At 35.9% G+C, this 24,567-nt stretch overlaps 2 protein-coding genes and 1 long non-coding RNA gene across 5 annotated transcripts; 2 read left to right on the top strand and 1 right to left on the bottom strand.

Annotated features, from left to right (window-relative positions):
• Positions 1-353: 353 nt before the first annotated feature.
• LOC117322936 (TNF receptor-associated factor 3-like) lies at positions 354-22,357 on the top strand. Of its 2 annotated transcripts, none has more exons than XM_033877905.1 (10): positions 354-447; positions 8,696-9,749; positions 11,276-11,380; positions 11,648-11,818; positions 14,315-14,395; positions 14,857-14,931; positions 15,869-15,988; positions 16,562-16,676; positions 16,994-17,190; positions 22,088-22,357. In XM_033877905.1, the coding sequence occupies exons 2-9, from the start codon at positions 9,435-9,437 to the stop codon at positions 17,050-17,052; spliced, it is 1,041 nt and encodes a 346-aa protein (XP_033733796.1). In that variant the 5' UTR covers positions 354-447; positions 8,696-9,434; the 3' UTR covers positions 17,053-17,190; positions 22,088-22,357. The 2 variants fall into 2 exon arrangements, with proteins under 2 accessions (XP_033733796.1, XP_033733795.1); XM_033877904.1 differs by lacking the exon at positions 354-447 and adding an exon at positions 6,707-6,748 and having other exon boundaries at positions 16,995-17,190.
• On the bottom strand, positions 3,693-7,074 carry LOC117322940. 2 transcript variants are annotated; one of them, XR_004531622.1, is made up of 3 exons: positions 6,420-7,074; positions 5,052-5,167; positions 3,693-3,817 (listed from the first exon to the last, which is right to left on the bottom strand). It is a non-coding gene; the product is annotated as an uncharacterized LOC117322940 (long non-coding RNA). The 2 variants fall into 2 exon arrangements; XR_004531621.1 differs by lacking the exon at positions 3,693-3,817 and having other exon boundaries at positions 5,050-5,167.
• Positions 19,195-23,648, top strand: LOC117324563 (TNF receptor-associated factor 3-like). Its single transcript, XM_033880481.1, has 2 exons — positions 19,195-19,237; positions 22,088-23,648. Exons 1-2 carry the CDS (start codon positions 19,195-19,197, stop codon positions 22,666-22,668), a joined length of 624 nt encoding a protein of 207 aa, XP_033736372.1. The 3' UTR covers positions 22,669-23,648.
• The last annotated feature ends 919 nt before the right edge of the window (positions 23,649-24,567 follow it).

Below are 24,567 nucleotides of genomic sequence, written 5' to 3'. Positions count from 1 at the left end.
ATTAAAATATAGCAGAAGGGTGTAGACTAAAAGACATATTATACATGTGTGTACTTCATGTAGATCTACGCAGTGTTGGATTTTCCCCGGAGTTATTTTTAGCTACTTTCTCTATCGGGGCGCACATACGCATGTGTTTAGCAGAATCTGATAGCAACTGGTGACATTTCAGACTGCCCTGTTATCATTGTTCATAAGGTGTTTCATTTGATATATATATATATATGAAATAGTGATAAAACAAACAAACAAAAGCACAAAAATGTCTGGCCTTGGTGTCGCGGTAATCAAACAAAGATAAAATGTGTTCGCATATGTGTGTTACTGACCCGGACGTAGTTACGATAGTTTCTAAGTTTAGAATAAGAGTCATCAGGCAATGGATGATTTTGCCGTCCGCTGCTCAGCATAACCTAGTATTTCACCCCTTCTGTTTTGAGTATTAAGGTAAGAAGGGCTAGGGGCCAGTGAATCGTGTAATGTACATTTGTATGTACATAATGAGTAGAGTTTTATACTGTACCTCTGTGTAACCAATGTTATTCCCTTCAGTCAATTTCACAATCACTTTGACATGTCTCGTTCTTTAATTGTTAATTCTAATTGTAAATCGTAACCAATTTTAGTATTGATATAGTATAAAGAAGTTAATAAATATGAAGAACTCATGCGCACAAACTGTAGTTTTAAAACGTTTTCATATGCTTTTGACATTAAGGCGTAGAATTCACAGGTACTTGGGGGTAACCAAGTACCTGTGGTAGAATTAAGTTCGCCCGTTACATTTATCTCAAGTTACATATCGATACGAATCAGGGGTCAGAATAGTTCTTATCTTTATTTCATGCACTCACCTTGTCAATCAATATACACTCGATATACTACATGTATATATTGGGTGTATTGACAGACAAGACAAAAACTATTATATCTATATGAGAAGCCGACCGCGTTTTAATTGTTGCACTAAATCGTACCGGACCAGTCATGTGATATAAACCAACACATAAAGTCCTCCCCTTAATTAGTACATAGCATTAAGGATTACATCTTGTTCACGAAAATATGACAATAACAAAGGTAAAATTTTTGGATAAAGTAAATATGATTATTAAAGGAACTATTACCCTCGATTTTAACCTCGCATTGTTTACATTTCTTCATTTTTTTTAGATATCTATCATAAACAGTCGCAGTGACTTTTAATTTTTGTAATTAACAGAAAGTGTTAGTTTTGTAACATACTCTTAGAATATACAACGTTTTGTATCCTTTTCTCATAGTGTTTTTTTTTTAACCATATACAATAACATGTAGTCCCTTTAATTAAATACACGTACATTTTATTTGGATTTGATGCAGATAACAGTCACCTTTCAATTGATACGGACATCTATATACGCCGTCTGCGACAGGAGGTGTAAACAGATTGGTTTGATCACTGGAATTACTGGTTGACATTAATTTAAGTTGTAATTACTTCTGTGATGTATGTAGGGTTTGGTGATGGATCTTATGGCAGTACACGACTTCCTTCCGGTTGCGCAATGTACTGAATATTATTGGCACTACAAAGTAAGGTTATAAAAAACTCACACTGTCTTAACATAGGTTTTTGACAACTATTTATAGCTTTGTCCTATCAGTTGACATGATACTGAGGGAGTTGCACTAGCTTGTATCATGAATTCATTCAAAGTTTTAAAAGCACAGTTAAGTTTGTATATACATAATGTTCAAAGAGATACTTAGATGGTGTTCATAAAGACGATGGTTTGAATTTCCGTGGACGGTCTATCTAGCACAGGTTTAGCCCTTTAAAGCAATTAACACTTGGTGTAGAGATCACTTGTTCAGGTAGAGCATTCCATGGTTAAATCACCTGACTGAAATAGCTGGAGATTAGTTGTTTCTTGCAGCATTTCTGAAAAGTTTTTTTCGGGTGGCCTCTTGTCCAGACTGTCATTATTGTTAAAAGATTTTGTTTACCTGCAACATGTCGGCCCTTTCACGTCGATATTCTAGAGCTGGTAATCCAAGAATAAGTAGTCTTTCTGGATATGTTTAAGGCAAGGATGTGTTCAATTTGTAACCTAAAGTTTAATATTTATTTGATTCACATAAATCAATAGGATCATAAAAGGCCAAACAACGCTCCAATAAGCCGTATCGGTATGCAACCAAAGTTTTTCTTATTATTTGTGTATTTATTTTTAAAAAGGAAATTTATCTTAAAAAATATAATGAAATAAATAAATAAATATAACGTATGATATTGTGTGAACAAGTGTTTATATCAACTCAACTCTGAAATTATAAAATATTTTCTAAATACTTAAAATCAGAACAGGGGCAGTAATTGGTGATGAAAAATGTAGTGTATTTAAAACATTGTTACTAGGATGGTAAATGAGACATACCAGAAAAATTCACAACAGTTCGGCAATTTAAGTAACATTTGTTTATGATCTATTGACACAAGACAATATTTCCATGGTTGATAAAAGAATCTAAGGGATAATTTGCTGCCAAAAACATATAGAGGATCTTACATGAGTGGCTATGTCATATGAAATGTATTAAGCGAGTTCAATAATTTGATATGCCACAAGCCTTTTGGAGGGTTTCATATCAAATTAGCAAACTAGTTAAATAAATCGCATATTATATAGCCACGAGTGTAAGATTATATTTATCACATAACTACTATTTTATGAGAATATAAGCAATCAAGTTTCCGTCTACCCAGATACTTATGCGACGTCAGAAATTTATTTTGACGTCTTTATAGTGTTATTACACATATGTGATTTACAAAATTTATGTCATGGCCTTTAACTATATAAATAAAGCATGTATCCAACTTGCCGCTAGTATACATATGTAGTTAGGCGAACAATAGTCAGAAGAATAGACATAAAATCTTGATTTCACACATATCAACACGGAACTCCTGGTAAAAATTTAACAATCAATGCGGTACGAATGCAAGGCACTCCTTTTCCCAAATAATTACAAATTTGCAAAAATATCCCCACAAAAAAATCTTCGGGTTACATATAGAAGTTCGAAATCCGGATTTTATCACTTTTCTTTTTCTATATTTAGAGACAACCACACATTTCCGTTCCATTTTTAAACGCACATGGTTACATGGTAAGTACTACCAGTTTAGGGATTGGTTTTCTTGATTTTGCCTCTGGCTCTCTGTTTTTAAGTGTATTTTACACCGTAATGTAGAAAACAGTTATTTGCTCGAATATAAACTTTACTAGTTCTACCTAATGTGCAACCAATTTCATATAATTTTACCAAACCGGTGGTAGGTAACCGTGTGGTCGGGTAATTACCCCACGCCAATAAGGCCGACGCCGATCCAGGAAATAAAATTCTGATTATATATATATATATATATATTTGAATGACAGTATACTCACATATAAATGTAAGACATATCTGAAATGTGGCGTTCAGCTGTAAGTGTATATAAGAGGAGAAATGGCCTGTGCATTTGGGAATATTGTAGTAACCAACCACATTGATTGTTCAAAGCGAAAGTAGGAAACCCGAGTCCTTGGTCGTTTTCGTTTCCGCGGCCCAAACGGTTGGATCAGTCGGACCGGTGTTGTTCGTTTATGAAATAAATACTGACCTGGTGATTTTATACTACATGTATGTTCATACGAGCCTCGGCAAAGACTTCCAAGGCCTGTATTAACATTTGCAGGTCCGTCAAGAGTCGTGTTTGAAGTATTACATTTGAAAGCTGACGAACCGTTTTGTCCACATAAACCAACATGCCCCTGGATGCAGGCAACTGAAACATAAGCGTTTTAAACAAATTAATCACAAATGAGTGTACATGAATGTTAAAAAAATAATTTATCAAGTGAAATTCAGACTGTTTGTACGTATAGGATCGCTGAAACCGAGATGCATAACCTGTATACATAAAAAAAAAAAATTAAAAAAAATACTCCTTGATTCTACCCTAGATATAGAGGCTATCTAACAATTTCTTCAGTAAAACTAAATATAATTCATTCGTGCAGCTATTATTTTGATATTTTTCACGCGTGCGCACTGGAGATACTGTTAGACATTCTGTTTATTACATTTTATAACAAAATATTCCGAGTCTGTTTTTAATTTTCCCAATTTGTCGTTTGTAAGCACTACACTGCTTACTATTACTAAGCAGTGTTTTGATAGGTCAAATAAAAAAAACCCAGTGAATTAAAAAATATAAAATATCACTTTTAAAGAATGAATAATGTTCGATATTTTACTGATAAAAATGTAATAAAACTCAATTTTGTCATACTGGATTATCGGAACATGTCAAGCTCTTATTCATACATGTATATGTATTTACACCAAAGAAAGAGAAAAATCAAGATTTCCCGAAAACACGTCCTGCATTTGCAGTGCAAGTGCCGATATTACATTCCTGCGTACTGCATAGTAATTGAGGAAACACGATCTTCAATTGTATTGCTATCCCAATTTTTTGACAATTTCTAACAAAACCTCAGAAAGAAATGCTATACTTGTTTTGACCGCTGTTTATGATGTCCATTGATGACAAGTAGATCGTGAATGATGCAAAAATTTCAAAAAGCACGTGTTTATATTTACATAGTAAAACAATGATAAAGTTTTAAGTATTTAAAAAAAATTGTATTTGATTATTTTTTATTCAAATGCCTTTAGATTTATGTAAAGTATTAACATATTTTGATAGTTACACATATTGTAATATTGTAGAAATATTTATATTTTCATTGTACTGTATTACAAGTCTTCAATATGCGAGTGTTTATTGGGAAAAGACGTCGAAAAATCTGTTATAACTTGTGCCTAATCCTTTGTAATAAGTTCAACAATGAATATGTTTCAATCAAAATAAAATGGTGCACTTGCATGAATGCATTTTGCATTAGTGTTCATTTTGTCACGTGATTGTCTTTTACGAACTGATACGGTGGGAATGTGTAATATAAAATGGGTAGGAAATAAATCAAGGGAAAATTCTTCACACTGTGCCCGACTTTACAATTGTAATAGAAAATATTAAGTATTTCCATGGGGAACAAAGCTTGTCCATGGTCTATCAATTGATCCAGATTATCTGTAGCCACACTGCAGTCATAAAACATGGATTTATCTGAAAACAAAGAAATCCAAATACAAATCTCGTATATGCTTTTAGAAGTGCCGCTCAGTTACATGTAGGCACTCATAGCGATCATCAAATAGCATTAAACAGAAAAAAATATATATCTAGATACTATTATGAAAGACCAAGTACATTCAAATTTAATACACTTTTTAATTTTGTAGTAGACGATGAATTGAAATCACTTGTGAAATTAATTAAAGAAATAAGTATACGACTCAACAATATTTAAGATAATCTCTTGCTTAACAAATGTATCGATGTATTATATCATATGTCCTGTACAAATTTTGTATGTATATAATTCTCTACACTTTATATGTTTATGAGAATAAAATATTGTCATTGTCATAAAGTCAGCTACTCGCCACACACGTGTAGCGACAAGCATTTAGCTACGCACAATTTAACTTACCGAGACATCGTCATTTTTGTGAAGGCTGGTTTTGTTTATCCATAGATGTTTACATATGCGCTACGCTTCAAAGTTAGTCTTGAAGCAAACTTGAACCAAGCCAATAAGTTTAAAAGCATATACGTTGTTTTTCCTGTCTTGATTGGCGTCCGCCATGATGGCGGTTGGTAACTACAGTAACCTACCACCGGTTTGGTACCGGATATATATACACATGTATATATATGTATTATCATTTGTAACGAACCACTGTGACTCGTGTCCCATGACTAAGCCTCGAACCCACGATCTATGGTGGTCCACCTAATGAGTGACTTATGATGAATGTGTGTCCTGTCGGTTTTTTTGCTAGCCCGGCAAATCCAGACACCAAATCAAATGGCCAGATACAAAGACAAAATAGCCTTTATATTAATATATCTTAAACCATTTTAATTCGATTCAACCAATTACACATTAATTTGAGCATGTACAAATCAAATGAAATAGAAATAAGTGAGTAGAGCAGATATAAAAACATAAAAAAAAAATCTTTAAAAAATCTTAAAAGCCAAAATATAAAGGAAAGTTCAGTAAACAATTCTGTTGTGAAATTGAATCTGGGTAATGTGTTGTGCATGTTAAGCTAGAGAATTTACACACATGTAGTGTATACGTCCTCATAACAAATAGCATGTAACTAAAGTAGTTTAAATGTAGGCCGAGAGTCCACTCATTAAGTCAATAAGCTTTTAAAGTTACTATAATACATTTGTCAGCAATGTATCATATTGAAAATTAATATTAAAGTAAGTTAACCAGAAAATAGGTACGTGAGTAACTAACCCGTGTAGACTTATTCCAGGTGTGGATCCGGTTACCTGTGCACGTGCGTTGCCATTCACTCCAAACGTTCGTCGGCTCGTAAACTTTTCTCAAATTTTCATTTAAAAGTTTTTGCCAATTAATGATCAGCACCAGTCATTCACTGACATCAACTACTTGTCATAAATATGATGGTTATATACTGCATGTATGCTGACCTAATATGGGAAGTAGTTCTTAGTGTCATGATCCACAAAGTTCGCGGTGCAAGGGAGGTTACTCTAATGTGCAATGTTCTCCGAGTCCGTAATCCGCATCGTTTATATATTTTGTACACATTCCGTACGCAGGTAAGATTTAGAGATAATTCCGATTCCTGGTAAGTAATCACACGAGACAAGCTTTACGTCACACATGATCATGGCACAGATACTCTTTAATCATTCCAGGAAGAGTTACATCCGGTAAGCACAGACTGTTATTGGGAATACCGGAATAACATACACGTATATATGGGCGTGAATGGGATCTATAAATAGAAGTACTTCACCTTCTTCTTCCAATACGGAGACAACTTCCCCGGGGGTTGTAAATTCCCCGACGGTAGCATACTGGCTGAAACCATACTTTAATAAACATTAATTTTGCAAATGCACTGTTTATAATCATTCCGAGTTTGATGGAGTTTTTCTTTTTTTCTGGTTTTTCTTTTTTTTCTTATGACGAATTACTTTCGTATGAATTTGTTTGTGCTTACGTGGATCTCTAAGAGTCGGACTAGGTGAGGAATTATTATTTTCTGTAATAGAAACACAGGTCATATTAAAATGTTAACTGGCCGGGATATGATTTAGTTATTGGGTTGAAGAACTTACATGTACATTGTATATATATATATAGATGTACACTACCGAGATTTACGTTTTGAATTGGTCGAAATATCAAGGAAGTATATTTTCACGACATTATTGTATTTCTTCCTCGATATGGCGATATGTTTACTTAAGCGATATCGTCGCACGAATGTATGAAGCCATACTCATATGTTATTGATTGTTGATATACATGTGTATATTGTAAAAGGGATTGGTTGGATGTTTTTTTTTCTTCTGAAAGAAATGATAGGCCTGTCTTATAACTTAAAAAGCACGCCTGGCAACGTACGAACATCAGTATGCACGCAAATCAAAATATTTTATTTCATTTTCATAGAAACAAAAGTAAAAGTTAAAAAAAAAAATATAATAATAATAGTAATCTTATTTCCTGTTGGGAATCACCTAGTATTTGACATGAAGTATTCATAAAGGTGATTTATATCTGATGATGTTGTTTTTTATTATGTACAACTTCAACTTATTCTCTTTCATTTTCTTAACACAAAATCAGTGTATAGAGAGAACATATTTCCAATATCAAAAATAATAATAATGAATCATATATAGATATATAAAGATACACATAAGTACTGCTCTCTGAATGGATTTACCTTATATAATGAATTCCAAGAACGATATGAAATAATGGCACAGTAACCCAATTTTTCATAACTGAAAAAAAAAAAAAAAAAAACTACTGAATAGTTGATACCCGAAACCGGAAGTACAAGTGTATACATTTACGAGTCAGCAGTTATATATAAACGGCAATGAACAAGGGAAACTGTAAATCCTGTCATAGGATTCACAGTGGGGAATGTGATAATTTCTACTTCAAAAATACATGTCTAAATAATAAATTTAGTCGTGATAAAGAGAATTACTGCCAATTTTCCTATATCTATTTTCAAATTTCCTCTTTTCCTACTTTAGATTTTTATTTTTATATTTCTACGGGATGTCATTGGTTACATCCCTGTGATTATGGAGAGTATATAAGACATGTTCACATGTACAGCGGTGGGACCTAGAAAACATTTTAGAAAACTATAACGTGTGACATTTCACCTAAGAGTTACATAATTGTGTTAGAAAGTAGATAGTCGGTGACATATATTTAAAGATCATGATGTTGTAACCCGATTCTTCTTCTTCTTCTTCTTCTTCTTCCCTCTTCTTCTTCACTTTACAAAAAGAAAAAAAAGAAACTGAATGCGTATACATTTTTAATTGATCGAAGAATTTAGGTATTCAACTTTTTCCACTCTACAATTACGTACATTAAAAATAAATTACTGTGTAAATGAAAAAGAAAATAGATGTTTGAATAAGAATTCGAAAAGATTCATGTCATTCATACATCGCGCTGTTGCTGCCTTTTAAATGAATTTGATGAATTTGTTTTCTGTATCATTTCAGATTTGATTCGATGTCCTTACAACGAGCGATGGGTATTCATGGGAAATGTGTTTACCCTCGCAATCTTATATAGCGGCTTTGGAAGAGAAGTGATCCTGAAGGGATGTTGCATAGTCCGTTTATTAGGATATAAACGGCCTTACAAGCGAAAGCCTTCGGTGAAGTTAAAACATTTTAAAGAGTGGTTTCAGCTGTGAAGAACACGGTTGTCTCTACTCAAAAAGGACAGCCAATCCCATTACGACCTTGTTACTTCCATTTTTTCCCATACTGAACACTGATTAGTACTTTTTCATTTGTTATAGTTATTTTGCTCAATACGAATCTAGTCAGTGTACCTGTGTACGAATGATATCGGATGCGAGTAGTTTTGTGAATAGTGATATATGAAATTGTCTTTCGTGTGTTGATTGATCAAAACGTGCATTTGTTCGTTTTTGAGATTGCATTCGATTAGTACGCTTAGCATTGATAAAAGAATATTGATGAATAATAAGAATGTGCTTGAATATCGATTGAGAAAGTAAATGTTGATGAACAAAGATATCGAATGAGAAATTGGTGATGTTCCTGAATATCGGATGAGAAAGTGACTGCTGATTGGTAACAAAAGTCTACTTCCATGTGATATTTTTTTTTTTTTTTGTTATAAACATTTGTTTACATTATAACTCGGTATTCACATATTCGTGGACTTTTAAGTTTTATTGTGTATGTAACTTAGTATTTATTTAGTAATATGAATTTTGACGACAAACAAAGCTCCCTAAATCTGTCGGGTCCGCCATTAACGTTGTCAAGTACGGATCGTTTGACTGGAACTCTAGGGAATCTGAGTTTGTCCAGCTCCCTTGGGACTCCAGAAGATACACCCGAATTTGTACAACTTGATCCTTCGTGTTACTGTGTTCACTGCAAGCTTGTTGTGAGAGAAGCATTGCAACTTTTGTGCGGCCATCATGTTTGTCTACTTTGCCTTGATCCACTGTTTGGTGATGAAGACGTTAAAATATGTTCTGTCGATGACTGTGGGTACCAGATAAGCAAGTCGGAGGTAAGTTTGTAAAAGTAAAGTATATAAGGTCGCCTTACTACCCCAGACTAGTGGGAATTTCCCTTTAGCCTAGAATGGGCAGGATATTTTTCATTACTACTTAACAAGTTTTGGTGATGTTGTATCACCATTATAAGTAGAGATTAAACGGCAAATAAAAAATCGTGTCCTTATTTTAAGTCGACAATGATTTATAGTCTTTTCAAGACCCAGCTTTGGTAGAATAAAACTGTCTTCATAAATAGAAGGGTTCGATTAAGTTCCTTTAACAGAATTGTGAATTTCATTTCCTTACGGTTTTCCCCTGAGAGAGGGAAGAAGGGTGTATAAAGAGATGTAACAAGCGTCATTTTTTTTTATTAGAAATAATTCAAGCTAGCTTCGTTTGACTTATAACCACATATTGGTGTACTCGGCGAAAATGGGTCAAATTGAATGACATTTACTTTAAAAGTAGAACTGATGACCATTATGGTCCATAGGCCTCTTATTTCTGTTAAAATAGTACATGTATTGTTTTGAGAATTTATATCTCTGAGCGAAATAATCAATCGTTTTGAATTTAGAAAAAAGGAATAATAAAAGAACTGTTTGAGGACACAAAGTCGTAATCTTGTAAAGACAAATGAAAAAAAAAACGAAATGACTAGCAGAATCGTTCGCTACCTTGATGGTGTGATAGAGAAATCTTCAACACTCGGACGATACTCATGGTTGTCTGACCCGAAATTATGCCGAGAGTAAGGCAATTAAATATTACCCCAAGGTTTGGAGATTTCTCGGCTACGTCCTCAAGGTAGGGAATTATTATTTTCTCCCATCATACTATTTTATATCTAAAATGATATTGTAATGCGTCATGATGTCAACCCTGACGTGATTGAATTTCGACGTGACGTTATTGAACTGCCGCTGTGACATTACTGTGTTGTTGCAAAAAAACTTTATTTGTCATACCCTAGCGGGTGACAAGAGATATCACACCCTAGGGGGTAACAGAGATATCACACCCTAGGGGTTGACAGAGATATCACACCCTAGGATTTGACAGATATCACCCCTAGGGAGTGACAGAGATATCACACTCTGGAATTTGACAGATATCACCCCTAGGGGGTGACAGAGATATCACACTCTGGGATTTGACAGATATCACCCCCTAGCGGGTAACAGATATCACACCTTAAGATTTGACAGATATCTATCGCCCCCTAGGGGGTGACAGAGATATCACACTCTGGGATTTGACAGATATCACCCCTAGGGGGTGACAGAGATATCACACTCTGGGATTTGACAGATATCACCCCCTAGCGGGTGACAGATATCACACCTTAAGATTTGACAGATATCTATCGCCCCCTAGGGGGTGACAGAGATATCTTGAACAAGTCAAATTGGTGACAAATCTGCAAACGATGGGAGAAAGTACATTGTCATTAAGGCATATCGAGTTAAATGACGGTATACTTATTATTTTCGACTGACATGATCTTAATTCTGACACCGTCATAATTGTATTTCAGGTTTTTCCAGATACATTCAAACGTCGAGAGGTTCTGAAGCAGAAAGTTTACTGTACATTTAGGTCCCGAGGTTGTGACGCGATTGCGGCATGGAAAGATTTAAAGGTGACTCTACACAAGTTTGTTTTAGAATGGAAAGAAAACATTGTTAGATATATTAATCTAACGGTTTTATAATTGTAAAATATCTTTCTTCGTTAGGTTGTGTTTACACGGTGTGAGTAAAGTCCTTGGTTTAAAAAAATGACTTAATATTTTTGCTTAATGACAAAACGTAACGTTCAATAAAATCTGATGATTAACGTAATTGATGAATACTTAAACGTTATCTATTACAGTAGTAATGAAGTTTATGTATGTTTGAATTTGTAGAATCACGTTACCCGATGCGAGTTTGCACTGGTTCCATGTGTGAGGGCAGCCGAAGGTTGTACAGCGTTGCTGCCCAGAGATATGTACGATTCACACGTCAGAGAGACGTGCGACTTCCTACCCGTTACATGTAACAGTTGTCAAACGGTTACCCTGAAGGGTAAATTCCAGGTATGTCAACAACAATATCCCCATTCCTTTATACAGGAAACACCGGATGACAGGTTTTGAGATCATCATACCAATTAATATCATCATCGAAGAAATAACACGAAATCCTACTGGAATCTGCGTTTTAACAATATTCTTACATTTTCCATTTTCCAATACAATTAAACCGCTGAGATCATCAATCTGTATAATGTATGAATTCGGAATCAGTTCCACTTCATCACGAGAAGCAAAAACACTCCTGCACGCAACTCGCCCACGGAATGACCGCCCTGAAATGGATGTTGAGCAATACAAAGCCATAACAAACAACATTTATACTGATTAAATGGTCACTTGTCACATATTTAATATCTTTGGATCATGGCTTTTTACAAAAGTGTAAGAAAGGGCCACGAAGTGGCCAAATCGGTCCTATCTCAAAATAGAATATGGATGCTACCACAACTACAAAAGGTTGGAAAATCGTTAATTCTGTTATATGTATTATATAACAGAATTTTATACAAAACATGGAATCATAGCAAAAACTGGTGATTTCTGCTCTGCCATCATCGTTCGAATAGCATACCCTCAAAATCAAATTACAAATCTGTATTTCGATAGGCCAGTCATCTTTGTACTAGTGGATACATATATTACAACGACCCGTTTACACATTTTGTTTGGTATTTGAGAGATTTAATAGAATCGCATTTTATGGGAAAATGTTGAAAATAACTGAATTGATAGTTTCTGTAGTTTAGTATTGTGTTAATTTATATATAATATGTAAAGGAACTAGTCAATTATAAATTGAACGGATTTATGTATATATAAGTTACACGTTTTACTGCTTTATTATTTTTTTTATATTTGTTTTATTTTTTAAGACATTTTCAATACATAAATGTATAAGAACCACACACACACAAACACACATCAATTCCAATTGGTATGGTTTGCCTGTCATCATCATCATCATATTCATCACCATCATAACCTCATCATCATCATAGTAATCATCATCATCATAGAAATCAACATCAAAATATCATCATCATCATCATCACCATCATAATCTCATCATCATCATAGCAATCATCCAAATCTCATCATCTTCATTGTACTCTTATCATCATGCTAATCATCATCATCATATTCATCACCACCATAATCTCATCATCATAATCATCATCATTGTAATCTTATCATCATACTCAACATCATACTAATCATCATCATCAATTAATCAAGGAGATAAATAAAAAAAACCATACATACTCCTATACTTGTATATATATTCTGATACAATGTCATACCCACATGTACCAGAGAGAGAGAGAGAGAGAGAGAGAGAGAGAGAGAGAGAGAGAGAGAGAGAGAGACTTTTCAATTGTTATTTATTCAAGTGGTACCATAAACATATAAACTCCAGCATCCAGCAGCTCAAGCAAGCATATACAAGGTATGTATATTTACATACATAATAATATCATATATTGGCACACTAAATCAAAATTGTAAAGAAAATTAACTATCACATAGTTCAATAAGTTTTACTGCTTTATTATAGTCTTCACCACTTTTCAATGTCACATGTGTCATTTAAAAAAAAAAACTCAAGAATTTCTCAATTATCTTCAAGATCAAAGGGGTCGTATAGTTATTTCCTGATATGTATGACCTTGGTCGACTTTAAAGGTCACAGAGACAAATAGTGAAACATTCCTTTTTGAACCATCTTCTAATGTTATAAAGACCAGAGTACCCATCTATGACCAGTAGGTACCTGCTATGGAGTGATATTAAGTTTCCTTATATCAAGGACCTTGACCTGTTAACAGCTTCAGTGATCTTCTTTTCAAGTTCCAGAAGACCCATGTGCCTAACATTGTGCAATCAGTTAACAAGGATTGAGTAAGATTCATCATACAAATGACCTTGGCCTATTTTCAAGGTCATCGCTGTAAAATATGAAATATGTGGCTAGAGAACGCATACACTTTGTATAATACACAGACACACCAACATGCCTCACATTCTACATGTGATGGGTTTCACATTGGTGATGTTTGATATAACCTAAACATCAACAGAGGTAACGTTTGGTATTTCAATTACATTAACTGACTCGGAAATGCATTCATGCAAACTCTCATTGATTCAGCATTGCATCGGTGAATCACATCGCCACTTGTGTCGGGATATCGTCTTCAACAAGCTCTTATTTCCTGTATTAAATGATTTCATAAATAGATACTATTCATTCATGAATCATGGCACGATATGCGCACATGATCTTTTACTTATTGTACATATATATATATATAGAATTGCTAATGGGTGTTGAGCGTTTACTTATCCTCTTATAAACGACAAGTAGTGTTGTCAACCGTCATAAAAACAACTAGATTTTCCACAGCTGGGACAACCGTATGTGTTATATTTTGTGAGTTGACGAAGTTTCCTTCGACATGAATGCTTTAGCTAAGACTATGTTTTAAATGATTACAGGCCCACATCGAAAAGGATTGCCCTAAAGCCATGATAAGTTGCCCCTTTTCGTGCGGAACACCTAAATTTTTCAGAGAACAGGTAAGACAAGAAAATCAGATTAGTATGATTGACATCATTTCACCCGAGACGTAGTATCAATTAACATATTCTAATCGCCTTTTGTCGGTCGCCATGCGCCGTCTGTCAAAAGTATATGGTTTTATTTACTTATCAATAACCAAGAGGCAAAAAAACATTATAGGTGACAAGTAGCATGCTGGGATGAAGGGCTACCGATTTTGTTCCAATGAATAACATCTCTCTAGGTCACAGTGTTGAAATCTTAAAATGACTTTGCAATAACCAAAAGTCCTACGGTAATTATATTAGTCGATTTGCATTCTGGGATGAATGGTCACCAAGATTATTTAAATGTATAACTATACTTATTTTCACCCGAGTGACCCATAAGGACCATGGGTCTCTTGCCCAGTGTAGTATATTTATATAATTTAATGTACAGAGAGTATGTTTTGGAATTATTGTTTTTTCTATTACAGTTAGACACTCACAGAGAACAGTGCCCTAACAAACCCAACCAGTGTTCATTCTCTAGCATAGGCTGCGAGTTCAAGGTAAGTAGCAAAGGAGTATCATAGGACAGAGAAGTGATTCATATTCCTACTAACTCAAACAGTAGAAACTTGTGACAATTAAAACATTTGTTGGTCGAATCTTTTGTATTTTGCCACTAAAATAGCTTGGTTTGATTTGTATTTTTGAACGTCTTATCAACAGCTATTATCATTTAAGGACGGTCTCCCCTGTAAGAGAGATGTAGTGTGTAGTTCGTGTGCTTGAGACACAGATGCAGTATGTATGTTTTTTTTCCTTGTGATTATATAGATACACTCTCCAATTATTATTGTTTATCAGCCGTTCCACGGCTAAACCTGTATATATGTATATGGTTTGTTTTTTTGTGTGAATAATATATTATAATATGTCTGGACTTTTAACTGAATTGGGCCGCGGTGGCCGAGTGGTTAAGGTGTCCCGACCCTTTATCACTATCCCTGGGTTGGAAGTTTGAAACCTACGTGGGGCAGTTGCCAGGTACCGACCGTAGGCCGGTGATTTTTCTCCGGGAACTCCGGCCTTCCTCCATCTCCAATCCCGGCACGTCCTTAAATGACCCTGGCTGTTAATAGGACGTTAACAAAAACAAACAAACCAAACTCTTAACTGATGAGCTAAATAAGTAATAAAGAACCTTGTGATTAAGATACATGGGTATGGTGCGTGCGTGTTTCGGAAGGCTGTGGTATATTCTTGTTTGTCGACATGAGATAGCGGTGGAACTGATGCCGTGTTTACAGTGCTACCTTGCTGAAGCATACTATCAAAGACACTCAGCAGGTCACAAACCAATATTAAGCCTCTATCTAATGTTGATTTAGTAATGGGTATTATACTTTAGCTGACAGAAAGTTTGTTTTCTACAGTTTTGTATATTTTTCAACATATTAGAGCTTACATTTATTGATGAGGTTTTCTGTGTTTTCGCAATAGGGAACTCTGCAGTCGGTACAAAGCCACGAGAAAGATGACCTTGCATCCCATCTCCAGCTGCTTTCAAAATACACATCTGCTATGGAGCGCCGAAATGCAGACATCATGACAGAATTATCTGTAATTATTCCAGTTCATAACGGCAGTCTGACAAAAGCGAAATAAACGGAGCATGCCATGATTGTTTAAAATGGCATATGATATAAATGGCATATGATATAAATGTAACTGGCAAAACACTTTCCGCTATACACCTTTCGGCTAAACAGATATAGTGGTTGAGCATAAGACTAGTTAACTAAAGGTCATGGGTTCGATCGCTAGCGGAGGCAGTGATTTAAATCTAATGAGTGATTCGCTCTATTACATAATCAAACTATGTAGGTGTATTATAGAAGAAGCACAAAGAGACAATTTCAAACTTATATCGTCATCCTTTAAATGATAACATAGCCCGCCAACTATTTATCCAAAACACATATTAATATGTACATTAATTTGTGAAATACGTTTCAAGATTTAAGGCGATTCCTTTGATAGACTTCGACATTATGTAATGTTCAATATTATAATTAAAGTCTTATGTTTTACCTTATCATGCTTGTATGTTCAGATTGCATGACAACCAAATCTTTACACACTGGCCTAGTCGTAATTTAGACACTCTCTGCATATTGCATGTTAATTTCATAGGATCTTAGACAAGAGAAAGCGAAATGGCACCAACATGCAAAGGCATTGGAGGAGCAGTGCAACTTGTTGAAAAAAGAAAATTCTGCTGTTAAAAAATCAGAAAAAGAACTTACGGGTAAAGTATATAACGTTAATTGTTTTCTAAACTACTATCCACCATTTCAATCGCGCCTTCTTAACATTATTTTGTTAAGTCATTCTGTCTGTCATTCAGTTGCAAAAACGATGAAAACGTCAATGCCATTGTTGTTTTAACTTACAATGAGGTTTATTCATAACACGATATTTTCACCATTTCGAAGAACATCAACTTCTCCCTAGAATTGCCTATTTAGAAACAATATCGAATATCAGATATAACGTTTGGTGTGCACAGTATTTCTGGTGTAATGCTGATTGATTCAACATAATTTGCCTTGTTTATCTGCCCAGGTTCTGATTGCGCACCACGGAGAACGTGTAATTGGCCTAGACAGGAAGATCGAAGATAAAGCCTTGATGACCACCACAGACAAAGCTTGTCCGTGAGGTGACCGCTATCAAAGAGACTAACCAAGCCCTTAGTGCAAGGGTAACAAACATAGAGAGGGCCGGGCCGATTGTCGGAGTGGGCAACATAACTGATCCGGGTGAGGAAGTATACGTACTATAGAGTTTACAGAGGGACGTTTGACTTCTTTCTGCGTTTCTCTTGCCTAATATCATGAGATGATCAGCTAATCATTATATCAAAGTGGTTCCTAGTTATGGTAAATTGAAGTTTGGTATTAATCAGCCATCTCGAAATTTTAATATTTCATATTCTTGGCTACACATAAACGAACGCATTAGCCAAAATAACTGCAGTTTCTTCAGTCAAGAAATAGCGATAACGAACTTCAACTGGCAAAAATTCAAGTTGATTGACTGTCGCCAATTTTATTTCCCTATGAGATTCATAACTTTTTGGCTACAACTAAGAACCAAGGGGAATGAGTACTATTTACGACATAGTGATAGCCCAAGGGAAGAATAGTATACGTGTATATTTAGTCAGAATTATTCTGTTTACCGCTCTCATAAACTGCGAGGGGCGGACATCCGTCCAATGTGAAAACACCAATTTTCTCCGACACGGCTCTGGTGGCACATGTCTATGAATGATTTTCACTATTCCAACATAGCCAGTGGTGTATCAATAACGCACATAAATCAAAAGAGTATAGATCACTACTTTACTAATTCCAGTAACATAATCAAACATTGATATGTAAAACCTTCGGATATCTGTTAACTACCTTACCTATTCCAGTAGCATAATCAAACATTGATATGTAAAATCATCAGATATCTGTTAACTACCTTACCTATTCCACTAGCATAATCAAACATTGATATGTAAAATCATCAGATATCTGTACACTTCCTTACCCATTCTACAAATGTAGTCACATTAAATCAAACATTGATATGTAAAACCTTCAGATATCTGTTAACTTCCTTACCTATTCCAGTAGCATAATCAAACATTGATATGTAAAACCTTCAGATATCTGTTAACTTCCTTACCTATTCCAGTAGCATAATCAAACATTGATATGTAAAATCATCAGATATCTGTTCACTTCCTTACCCATTCTACAAATGTAGTAACATTAAATCAAACATTGAAGTAAAATAATAAAACTTTCGTTTGTGGCAAGTGAGAGCAATTAAACCATTGTGTACACACCAAAATTAGTTTATCTCACTGGTAGGTAGGCAGCACGAGTTGTTAAATATAGTGACTACAATAGTGACTACTATCCAGAGACTAGACCTCTAAACCTGGCCAAATAGACCACAGATGGCATGATGTCAAAGGGTAAACAGGTACATACTTACCTTGATTCTGATGGAACAAATTTTGTCCTGTTCGGTCGGCCGTAGTATACAACAAATATCAAAAACATTTACCACACTCAAATATACTCGTATAGTAAAAATACATGATACTAAATACATACAAAATATATGACACCTAGCATGAACTAGAATAAATACTACCGATTACTAACTTATCACCGGTAGTGGTTTTAACGGCTTTGCCTTCCTCTTCGCTTTTGCCCTAGTCTGAACAGCATTGAGCGAGTCCAACTGCTACTGTTCATCAGGTTGATCCACAGGAAGAGCATCCTCAATGTTTCCAACTTTCATGTCGTACAAAGGCGAATCCAACAAAAACGCTTCCGTCTCTCCTCTGAAGTATGGCGTGTCGATGAGTCAAGAAGCATCGGCTAAAATAAAAGTCTTTGTCTTGTCGGTGTTCTTCTCAGGGTCCACTAACCTGCGTCTTACGGCAACCTCATCACATCTCGAAGTACCTTCACAAGCTTACTGCCTACATGACAAAAAGCAACTCGCACAGAGAATGATTTCGTATTATAGTCCTGACTCATCTTTGGGGCATCTTCTCTGCTACAAGAATTCTGTACCTTGGATGCTGCTTTGCCTTCTTTCAAAATATCATATTTCTTCTTGCGGCAATCCGATGGCCAATCTTCTTGCAGTAAAGAGAGGTTCTCTCCTTTGACGTGTCGGATGAACTTCCCAGTTGACTTAACATGTATAGACGTAGACATTGAATGTCCGAACATCGATGGTCTCCGACCTCAATGTTTTGCTGTTTTGATTCGCCTGACATCTACGTACTGGACTGTATGTGTAGACACTTGTTCAATAGGATTTTGAATTCGTTCTTTCACGAACAAATCGAATCCTGGTTACATACTTGCAGAAACTGGTCCCTCAATATCAAGTCCTTCAATTCGTCAGACGTCTTGTTGGTGACGGAGAGTTCGATTCATCTCTCGGGGTAGTTGTCCAAACGAATAGTGAACTGGACAAAAGTTTTCCCTCATTCTTGTCGTGACGGACGAAAGCTTTCCCTGAACCCCTCTTCTATCTTGTCGAATCTCTTCAGCAAATCTTTGTTCAGTTCGTCGAAATCCAGGGCCTACTGAACCGGCAACCATGAAAATACTGCTAAGGCATTTCCAGTCAGTAATGCGCTCAAGATGGCTCCCCATCCAGGGGCCGCGGTGGCCGAGTGGTTAAGGTGTCCCGACACTTTGTCACTAGCCCTCCACCTCTGGGTTGCGAGTTCGAAACCTACGTGGGGCAGTTGCCAGGTACTGACCGTAGGCCGGTGGTTTTTCTCCGGGTACTCCGGCTTTCCTCCACCTCCAAAACCTGGCACGTCCTTAAATGACCCTGGCTGTTGATAGGACGTTAAACAAACCAAACCAAACCAAACCAAACCAAACTCCCCATCCATCTCGGTTCCACTTCTTACCTGTAACGTATCGTTCAAACCGTTGGATGTATGCATCGATGTCGTCTTTTTCCTTGTTGAATATACATGTAGGCAACTTAGGACCTATTTTCATCGACTTGTTCCTCTTGAATAGATTTGTTTGGTCATGCTGCTCGGCTTAAATCAGCTCCAACTTGTGTCAATGTTCTTTCCATGCTCTTTTGTTAACTCTGGCCGCTTTATGTTCTTCAAACTCCCTCAGTTTTAGACGTTCCTGCTTCTCTCGATCATCCCTTTATTTGGCCTGTTGCTCTTTGACAAATGACCGAAGTGCCTCACATTCCAACTCTATCTCCTTGCTTACATAATTTAACAAAGCTGGAAACTAAAAGCAAATACAAACAAAATAGTGAACCCGCATGAATCCCTCAGCCGATCCCTTGCTGACATTGACCCTGATGGAACAAACACTGTCGTGGTCAGTCCTGATGCTGAGATGGTAAAGAGAGGGATTATCTTGCCCAGTCCTGACCAACTAGTCACCCGATCCCGACATATGAAGTTACAATGATTAATAACAATAGTTAACCACATCACTCACAATTTCATACTTCCCCAAGAATAATCAAAGTAGAGAATAATAATCAAATAGCCCTAATTAAATAAAACTAAAGTATGTTATCACGGAATAAACTACTATATTATCTTTTGAATACGAAATGATAATGTACGGCTAAATTGCATACATCCAAAACCATAATACTCAGAATTATACTTCAAAGCTTCAAGGCATTTACCATACGCCCGCTCGCGAACTACCACACTTTGCCAATTAAACTGAGCTTCCATAGATTTTTGATTGTGTGAAGCCCATGATATATACTGAACTATTTCATATATCAAATACATTCATTGAGTAAATACATGATACATGTACTAATACATACAAAATATGTGAAACCTAGCATGAGATAGCATCAATACAACCGATTACTGCCTAAATAGAACAGTAGTCACGGTTGACTGGAGCGCATTGGTTGACTCGATAATATTAAGGTACAATACAATATTACCCACTGAAACAGAATATAAACAAAGTATTACATATACTTACCACGGTCTGTAGTATATTCCTAGTTCACATGCCATAATATGTTGGTAAATCGGACTAAATCCATACCTGTTAACAGCTCGGCTTCAGTCTGCATGGTATGACGGGAAAACGCAATGCACTCTGGGAGATATTGGCGGAGCTCTTGCACACTTACCTGTGACGCATTTCCGCCCAGCAGTATCTAACACGGGGTGCATGTATTAGGCAATATACTAAGTGTATTTGTTTTTAGCTCGTCTCTTCCGAGAAGGGGGAAGAGCTTATGTTGGTTTTTCAAATATTAAGTTTTTGGTGGAAATGTTGAAAGACATAGTGCATGTAACTATGGTAATATGGTCCCTGTGGGGATTAAACTATCCACTCCCGGAGTTAAACTAAAAGATTTTTTGGGAACAAAACAGATTTTTGAATATTTTTTTTTTTTTACTTTGAATATTTCTGCGTTAAATGTTTGGTGCAGTTGTTGAAAGGTATGAATACATCACTTTATAATTGCACTAGGGTGCTGATATCTTGCAATTGAGTCCCTCTGGAGTTAAACTATCCCTGCCAGAGTTAAACTAAAAGATTTTTTTGGGGAAAAAAACAGATTTTTGAAATTTTTGGACTAAGAATATTTCTGTATTAAGTTTTTGGTACAAGTGTTAAAAGGTGTTAAAAGGTTTAAATACATCACTTTATAATTGTACTAGGGTGCTAATATTCGGTAAAAGAGACCCTCTGGAGTTATACTATACCTTCTTGGAGTGAAACTAAAAAAAAAACAATGTGAAAATGCTCACATTAGACAATTTATATGGTTCTATATTTTTCAAGGGAAACAACTCTCATTAGAATAATTATCAAAAAATTGAAGAAATAGGTCCATAATCTACAACAGCACAGCTTGTCTCCTGAATGTTTGTCAATAAATAATCCACACATATATATAAATTGGTATGGTTTTGAAAATTGCATTAATACACAATCTGATCAAGTAAACAATCTAAATATTACTCAATTCGCGAAACCATACCAATTAATATATTTTAATTATGTATTGACAAATATTTGTGAGACGAGCTATGCTGTTCTCCAATAACTCTTGTTAATTGTTATTATTAATGTATTTATTTTATTTTCCCCAATTACATTCCAGCTCAGCTGACCAGCAAGCTAAGGCACTTGGATAAACAAACCACACTCCATGATGTCAGACTGGCTGAACTTGATCTCCGATTTCAAATCCTAGAAACTGCAAACTACGATGGAGTTCTCATGTGGAAGATTCGAGACTACACACGCAGACGGCAAGAAGCCGTGAACGGGCGAACCTTGTCGTTATTCAGTCAACCATTTTATACGGGTCGCCATGGATACAAAATGTGCGGACGAGTCTACCTAAATGGGGATGGAATGGGAAAAGAAACGCATCTTTCCTTCTTTTTCGTCCTTATGAAAGGGGACTATGATGCACTCTTACCGTGGCCCTTCAAACAGCGAGTGTCGTTGATGTTGAAAGATCAAGACACCAGGACACAGGACCTTTGTGACACTTTCAACCCAAACGCTGCTAGCAACAGTTTTAAGCGACCAGAATCAGAGATGAACGTGGCGTCGGGAGTTCCTAAATTCATATCCCACGATCGCCTCGAAATGCCAACGTACCTACAGGACGATACCATCTATCTGATGATCAAGGTTGATACGTCTCACCTTCCAAATCATCCAAACTCGTAATATTGTCATCTGTCACCAATTCCCTGACAAGACAGTTTGACGGATAAACATAAAAATGTCCGGTCTCGTAACATTTGAACATATATAGTAGGACAGTTTGACGGATAAACATAAAAATGTCCGGTCTCGTAACATTTGAACATATATAGTAGGACAGTTTGACGGATAAACATAATAATGTCCGGTCTCGTAACGGTGCAAGAGTGTCTCGGACACATTTGAACATAGTGGACTTGAATCTTAAGTTCCAAAAACATCACACGTTTTAATTCAAATGTGGAGACGGATTCCTTTCTAAACCAAACCCACCCATGCGGAGATAATACCTGGTGTAATGGTGGTAATGTTATAACATGTTGGACACAAAATGGTTTCCTTCCGACAACTTAATCTAACACTACATGTGTGTATTGTGTTAACCGTGAGAAGCGGCCTAGAAATATAGCTACACAGTTCAATATAAATAAATAATCTGAATATATAAATAGTCTCTCTGTGATAATAATGTCTATATATTAACATATTAACTTATACAGATTCACCAGAAAAATGGAAAGTTCTGTCTTAATTGTTAACATCCAAATGTTCAAATGCGCCAATATCATCATTATCAGATTGGAGAATTCATTTAGGCTGGTACACGTCTCGCGAAAATTACTCTGATGACCCAGTTTGCATGAATTACAGTGTAACGCCAAGCCAGCTTTACATAAACTGTCCTTAAGGCTTTGGTTTAGAGGGGTGAATCATAGGCATTCGGCTCTCTGTCGCTTCACCTATAATCTGTATTGACAGAAGAGGCCTGTGACTGAATACCTGTGTCAATCTACACGATATCATAACGGCTAGTAGCGGTATACTTATTTGATGAAAAAATCATAATCTTGTATAAAAATTACGTTTAGTTCTTTTTTGTGCTGCGATTTATTTTTCACAAGTGTTATTGTTATGTTGCATATTAAAAATTATACAATTCGCAAGGATTTTGTGTTATCCTGTCTCCTTTGTATACATAAGCAGTTGTTGTCACATGGAATGAATGGGGGTCATGAAGTCGTAAGCTTTGTCACCCGAGTAAAATTTGAATAGATTACGGAGTAAACAAGATCGTACATCTGGTGGTAAGATTAGTGGCTTATAGATACTGAAGAAGTGAAGAGAACATGTGCAGATGAAGTGAACTACAAAACAAACGCGTGCTACACTTTTTACTGTGGTCATATCTAGCATGTGACCCGGATTTGACCTAGATTTGTATGGCAGGTTTCGCCGTGACCTAGATTTGTATGACAGGTGTCGCCGTGTCCTGAATTTGTATGGCAGGTGCGCCGTGACCTAGATTTGTATGGCAGGTGTCGCTAAATCAAGGGCGGGATATGAATTGACTCGGCATTATCTCCCAAACACTTTTGTCTATTGATTTATTGTTTAAGGTCCTATTAACAACCAGGATCATTTAAGGACGTGCCTTGTGTTGGAGGTGGAGGAAAGTAGGAGTACCCTACTGTCAGTATCTTGCAACTGCCCCACGTGGGTTTCGAACTCACAACCAAGATGTGGAAGGCTAGTGTTAAAATTGTCGGAACACCTTAACCACTCGGCCACCGCGGCCAGAAGTGTTGGTCTATTTTTTGCCACTAACGCAACATATTTTATTTCTCAATATTGTCATTCCTAGCGTCTTAATCTGGATACTATCTCCCACATGACAGTTCTGATAAAAGGTTTAGGTTTTTGTCTTCTTAATTTATACTAGTTCTGTAGTTATGATAGTTATATTTCTCATCCGAAACCTGTCTATTGAGAGAAGCATGACGCATATTGGCCTGTTTCGACCTGAAGGTAACCTTAACTAAATGACATAATATACATAGATGAATACTCTTATTTACGAAATGA

This window comes from Pecten maximus, chromosome 3 (genome assembly GCF_902652985.1).
Source record: "Pecten maximus chromosome 3, xPecMax1.1, whole genome shotgun sequence".
In the NCBI taxonomy this organism is placed as follows: domain Eukaryota; kingdom Metazoa; phylum Mollusca; class Bivalvia; order Pectinida; family Pectinidae; genus Pecten; species Pecten maximus.
This window is presented reverse-complemented; position numbering and strand designations above follow the sequence as displayed.

Coding starts and splice junctions, on each gene's coding strand:
- LOC117324563 (XM_033880481.1), top strand. CDS start 19,195: ATGTTTTGCTGTTTTGATTCGCCTGACATCTACGTACTGGACT. Junction 19,238..22,087: donor TGACATCTACGTACTGGACT/GTATGTGTAGAC, acceptor ATTACATTCCAG/CTCAGCTGACCAGCAAGCTA.
- LOC117322936 (XM_033877904.1), top strand. CDS start 9,435: ATGAATTTTGACGACAAACAAAGCTCCCTAAATCTGTCGGGTCCGCCA. Junction 9,750..11,275: donor ACCAGATAAGCAAGTCGGAG/GTAAGTTTGTAA, acceptor ATTGTATTTCAG/GTTTTTCCAGATACATTCAA. Junction 14,932..15,868: donor GCATAGGCTGCGAGTTCAAG/GTAAGTAGCAAA, acceptor TTTTCGCAATAG/GGAACTCTGCAGTCGGTACA.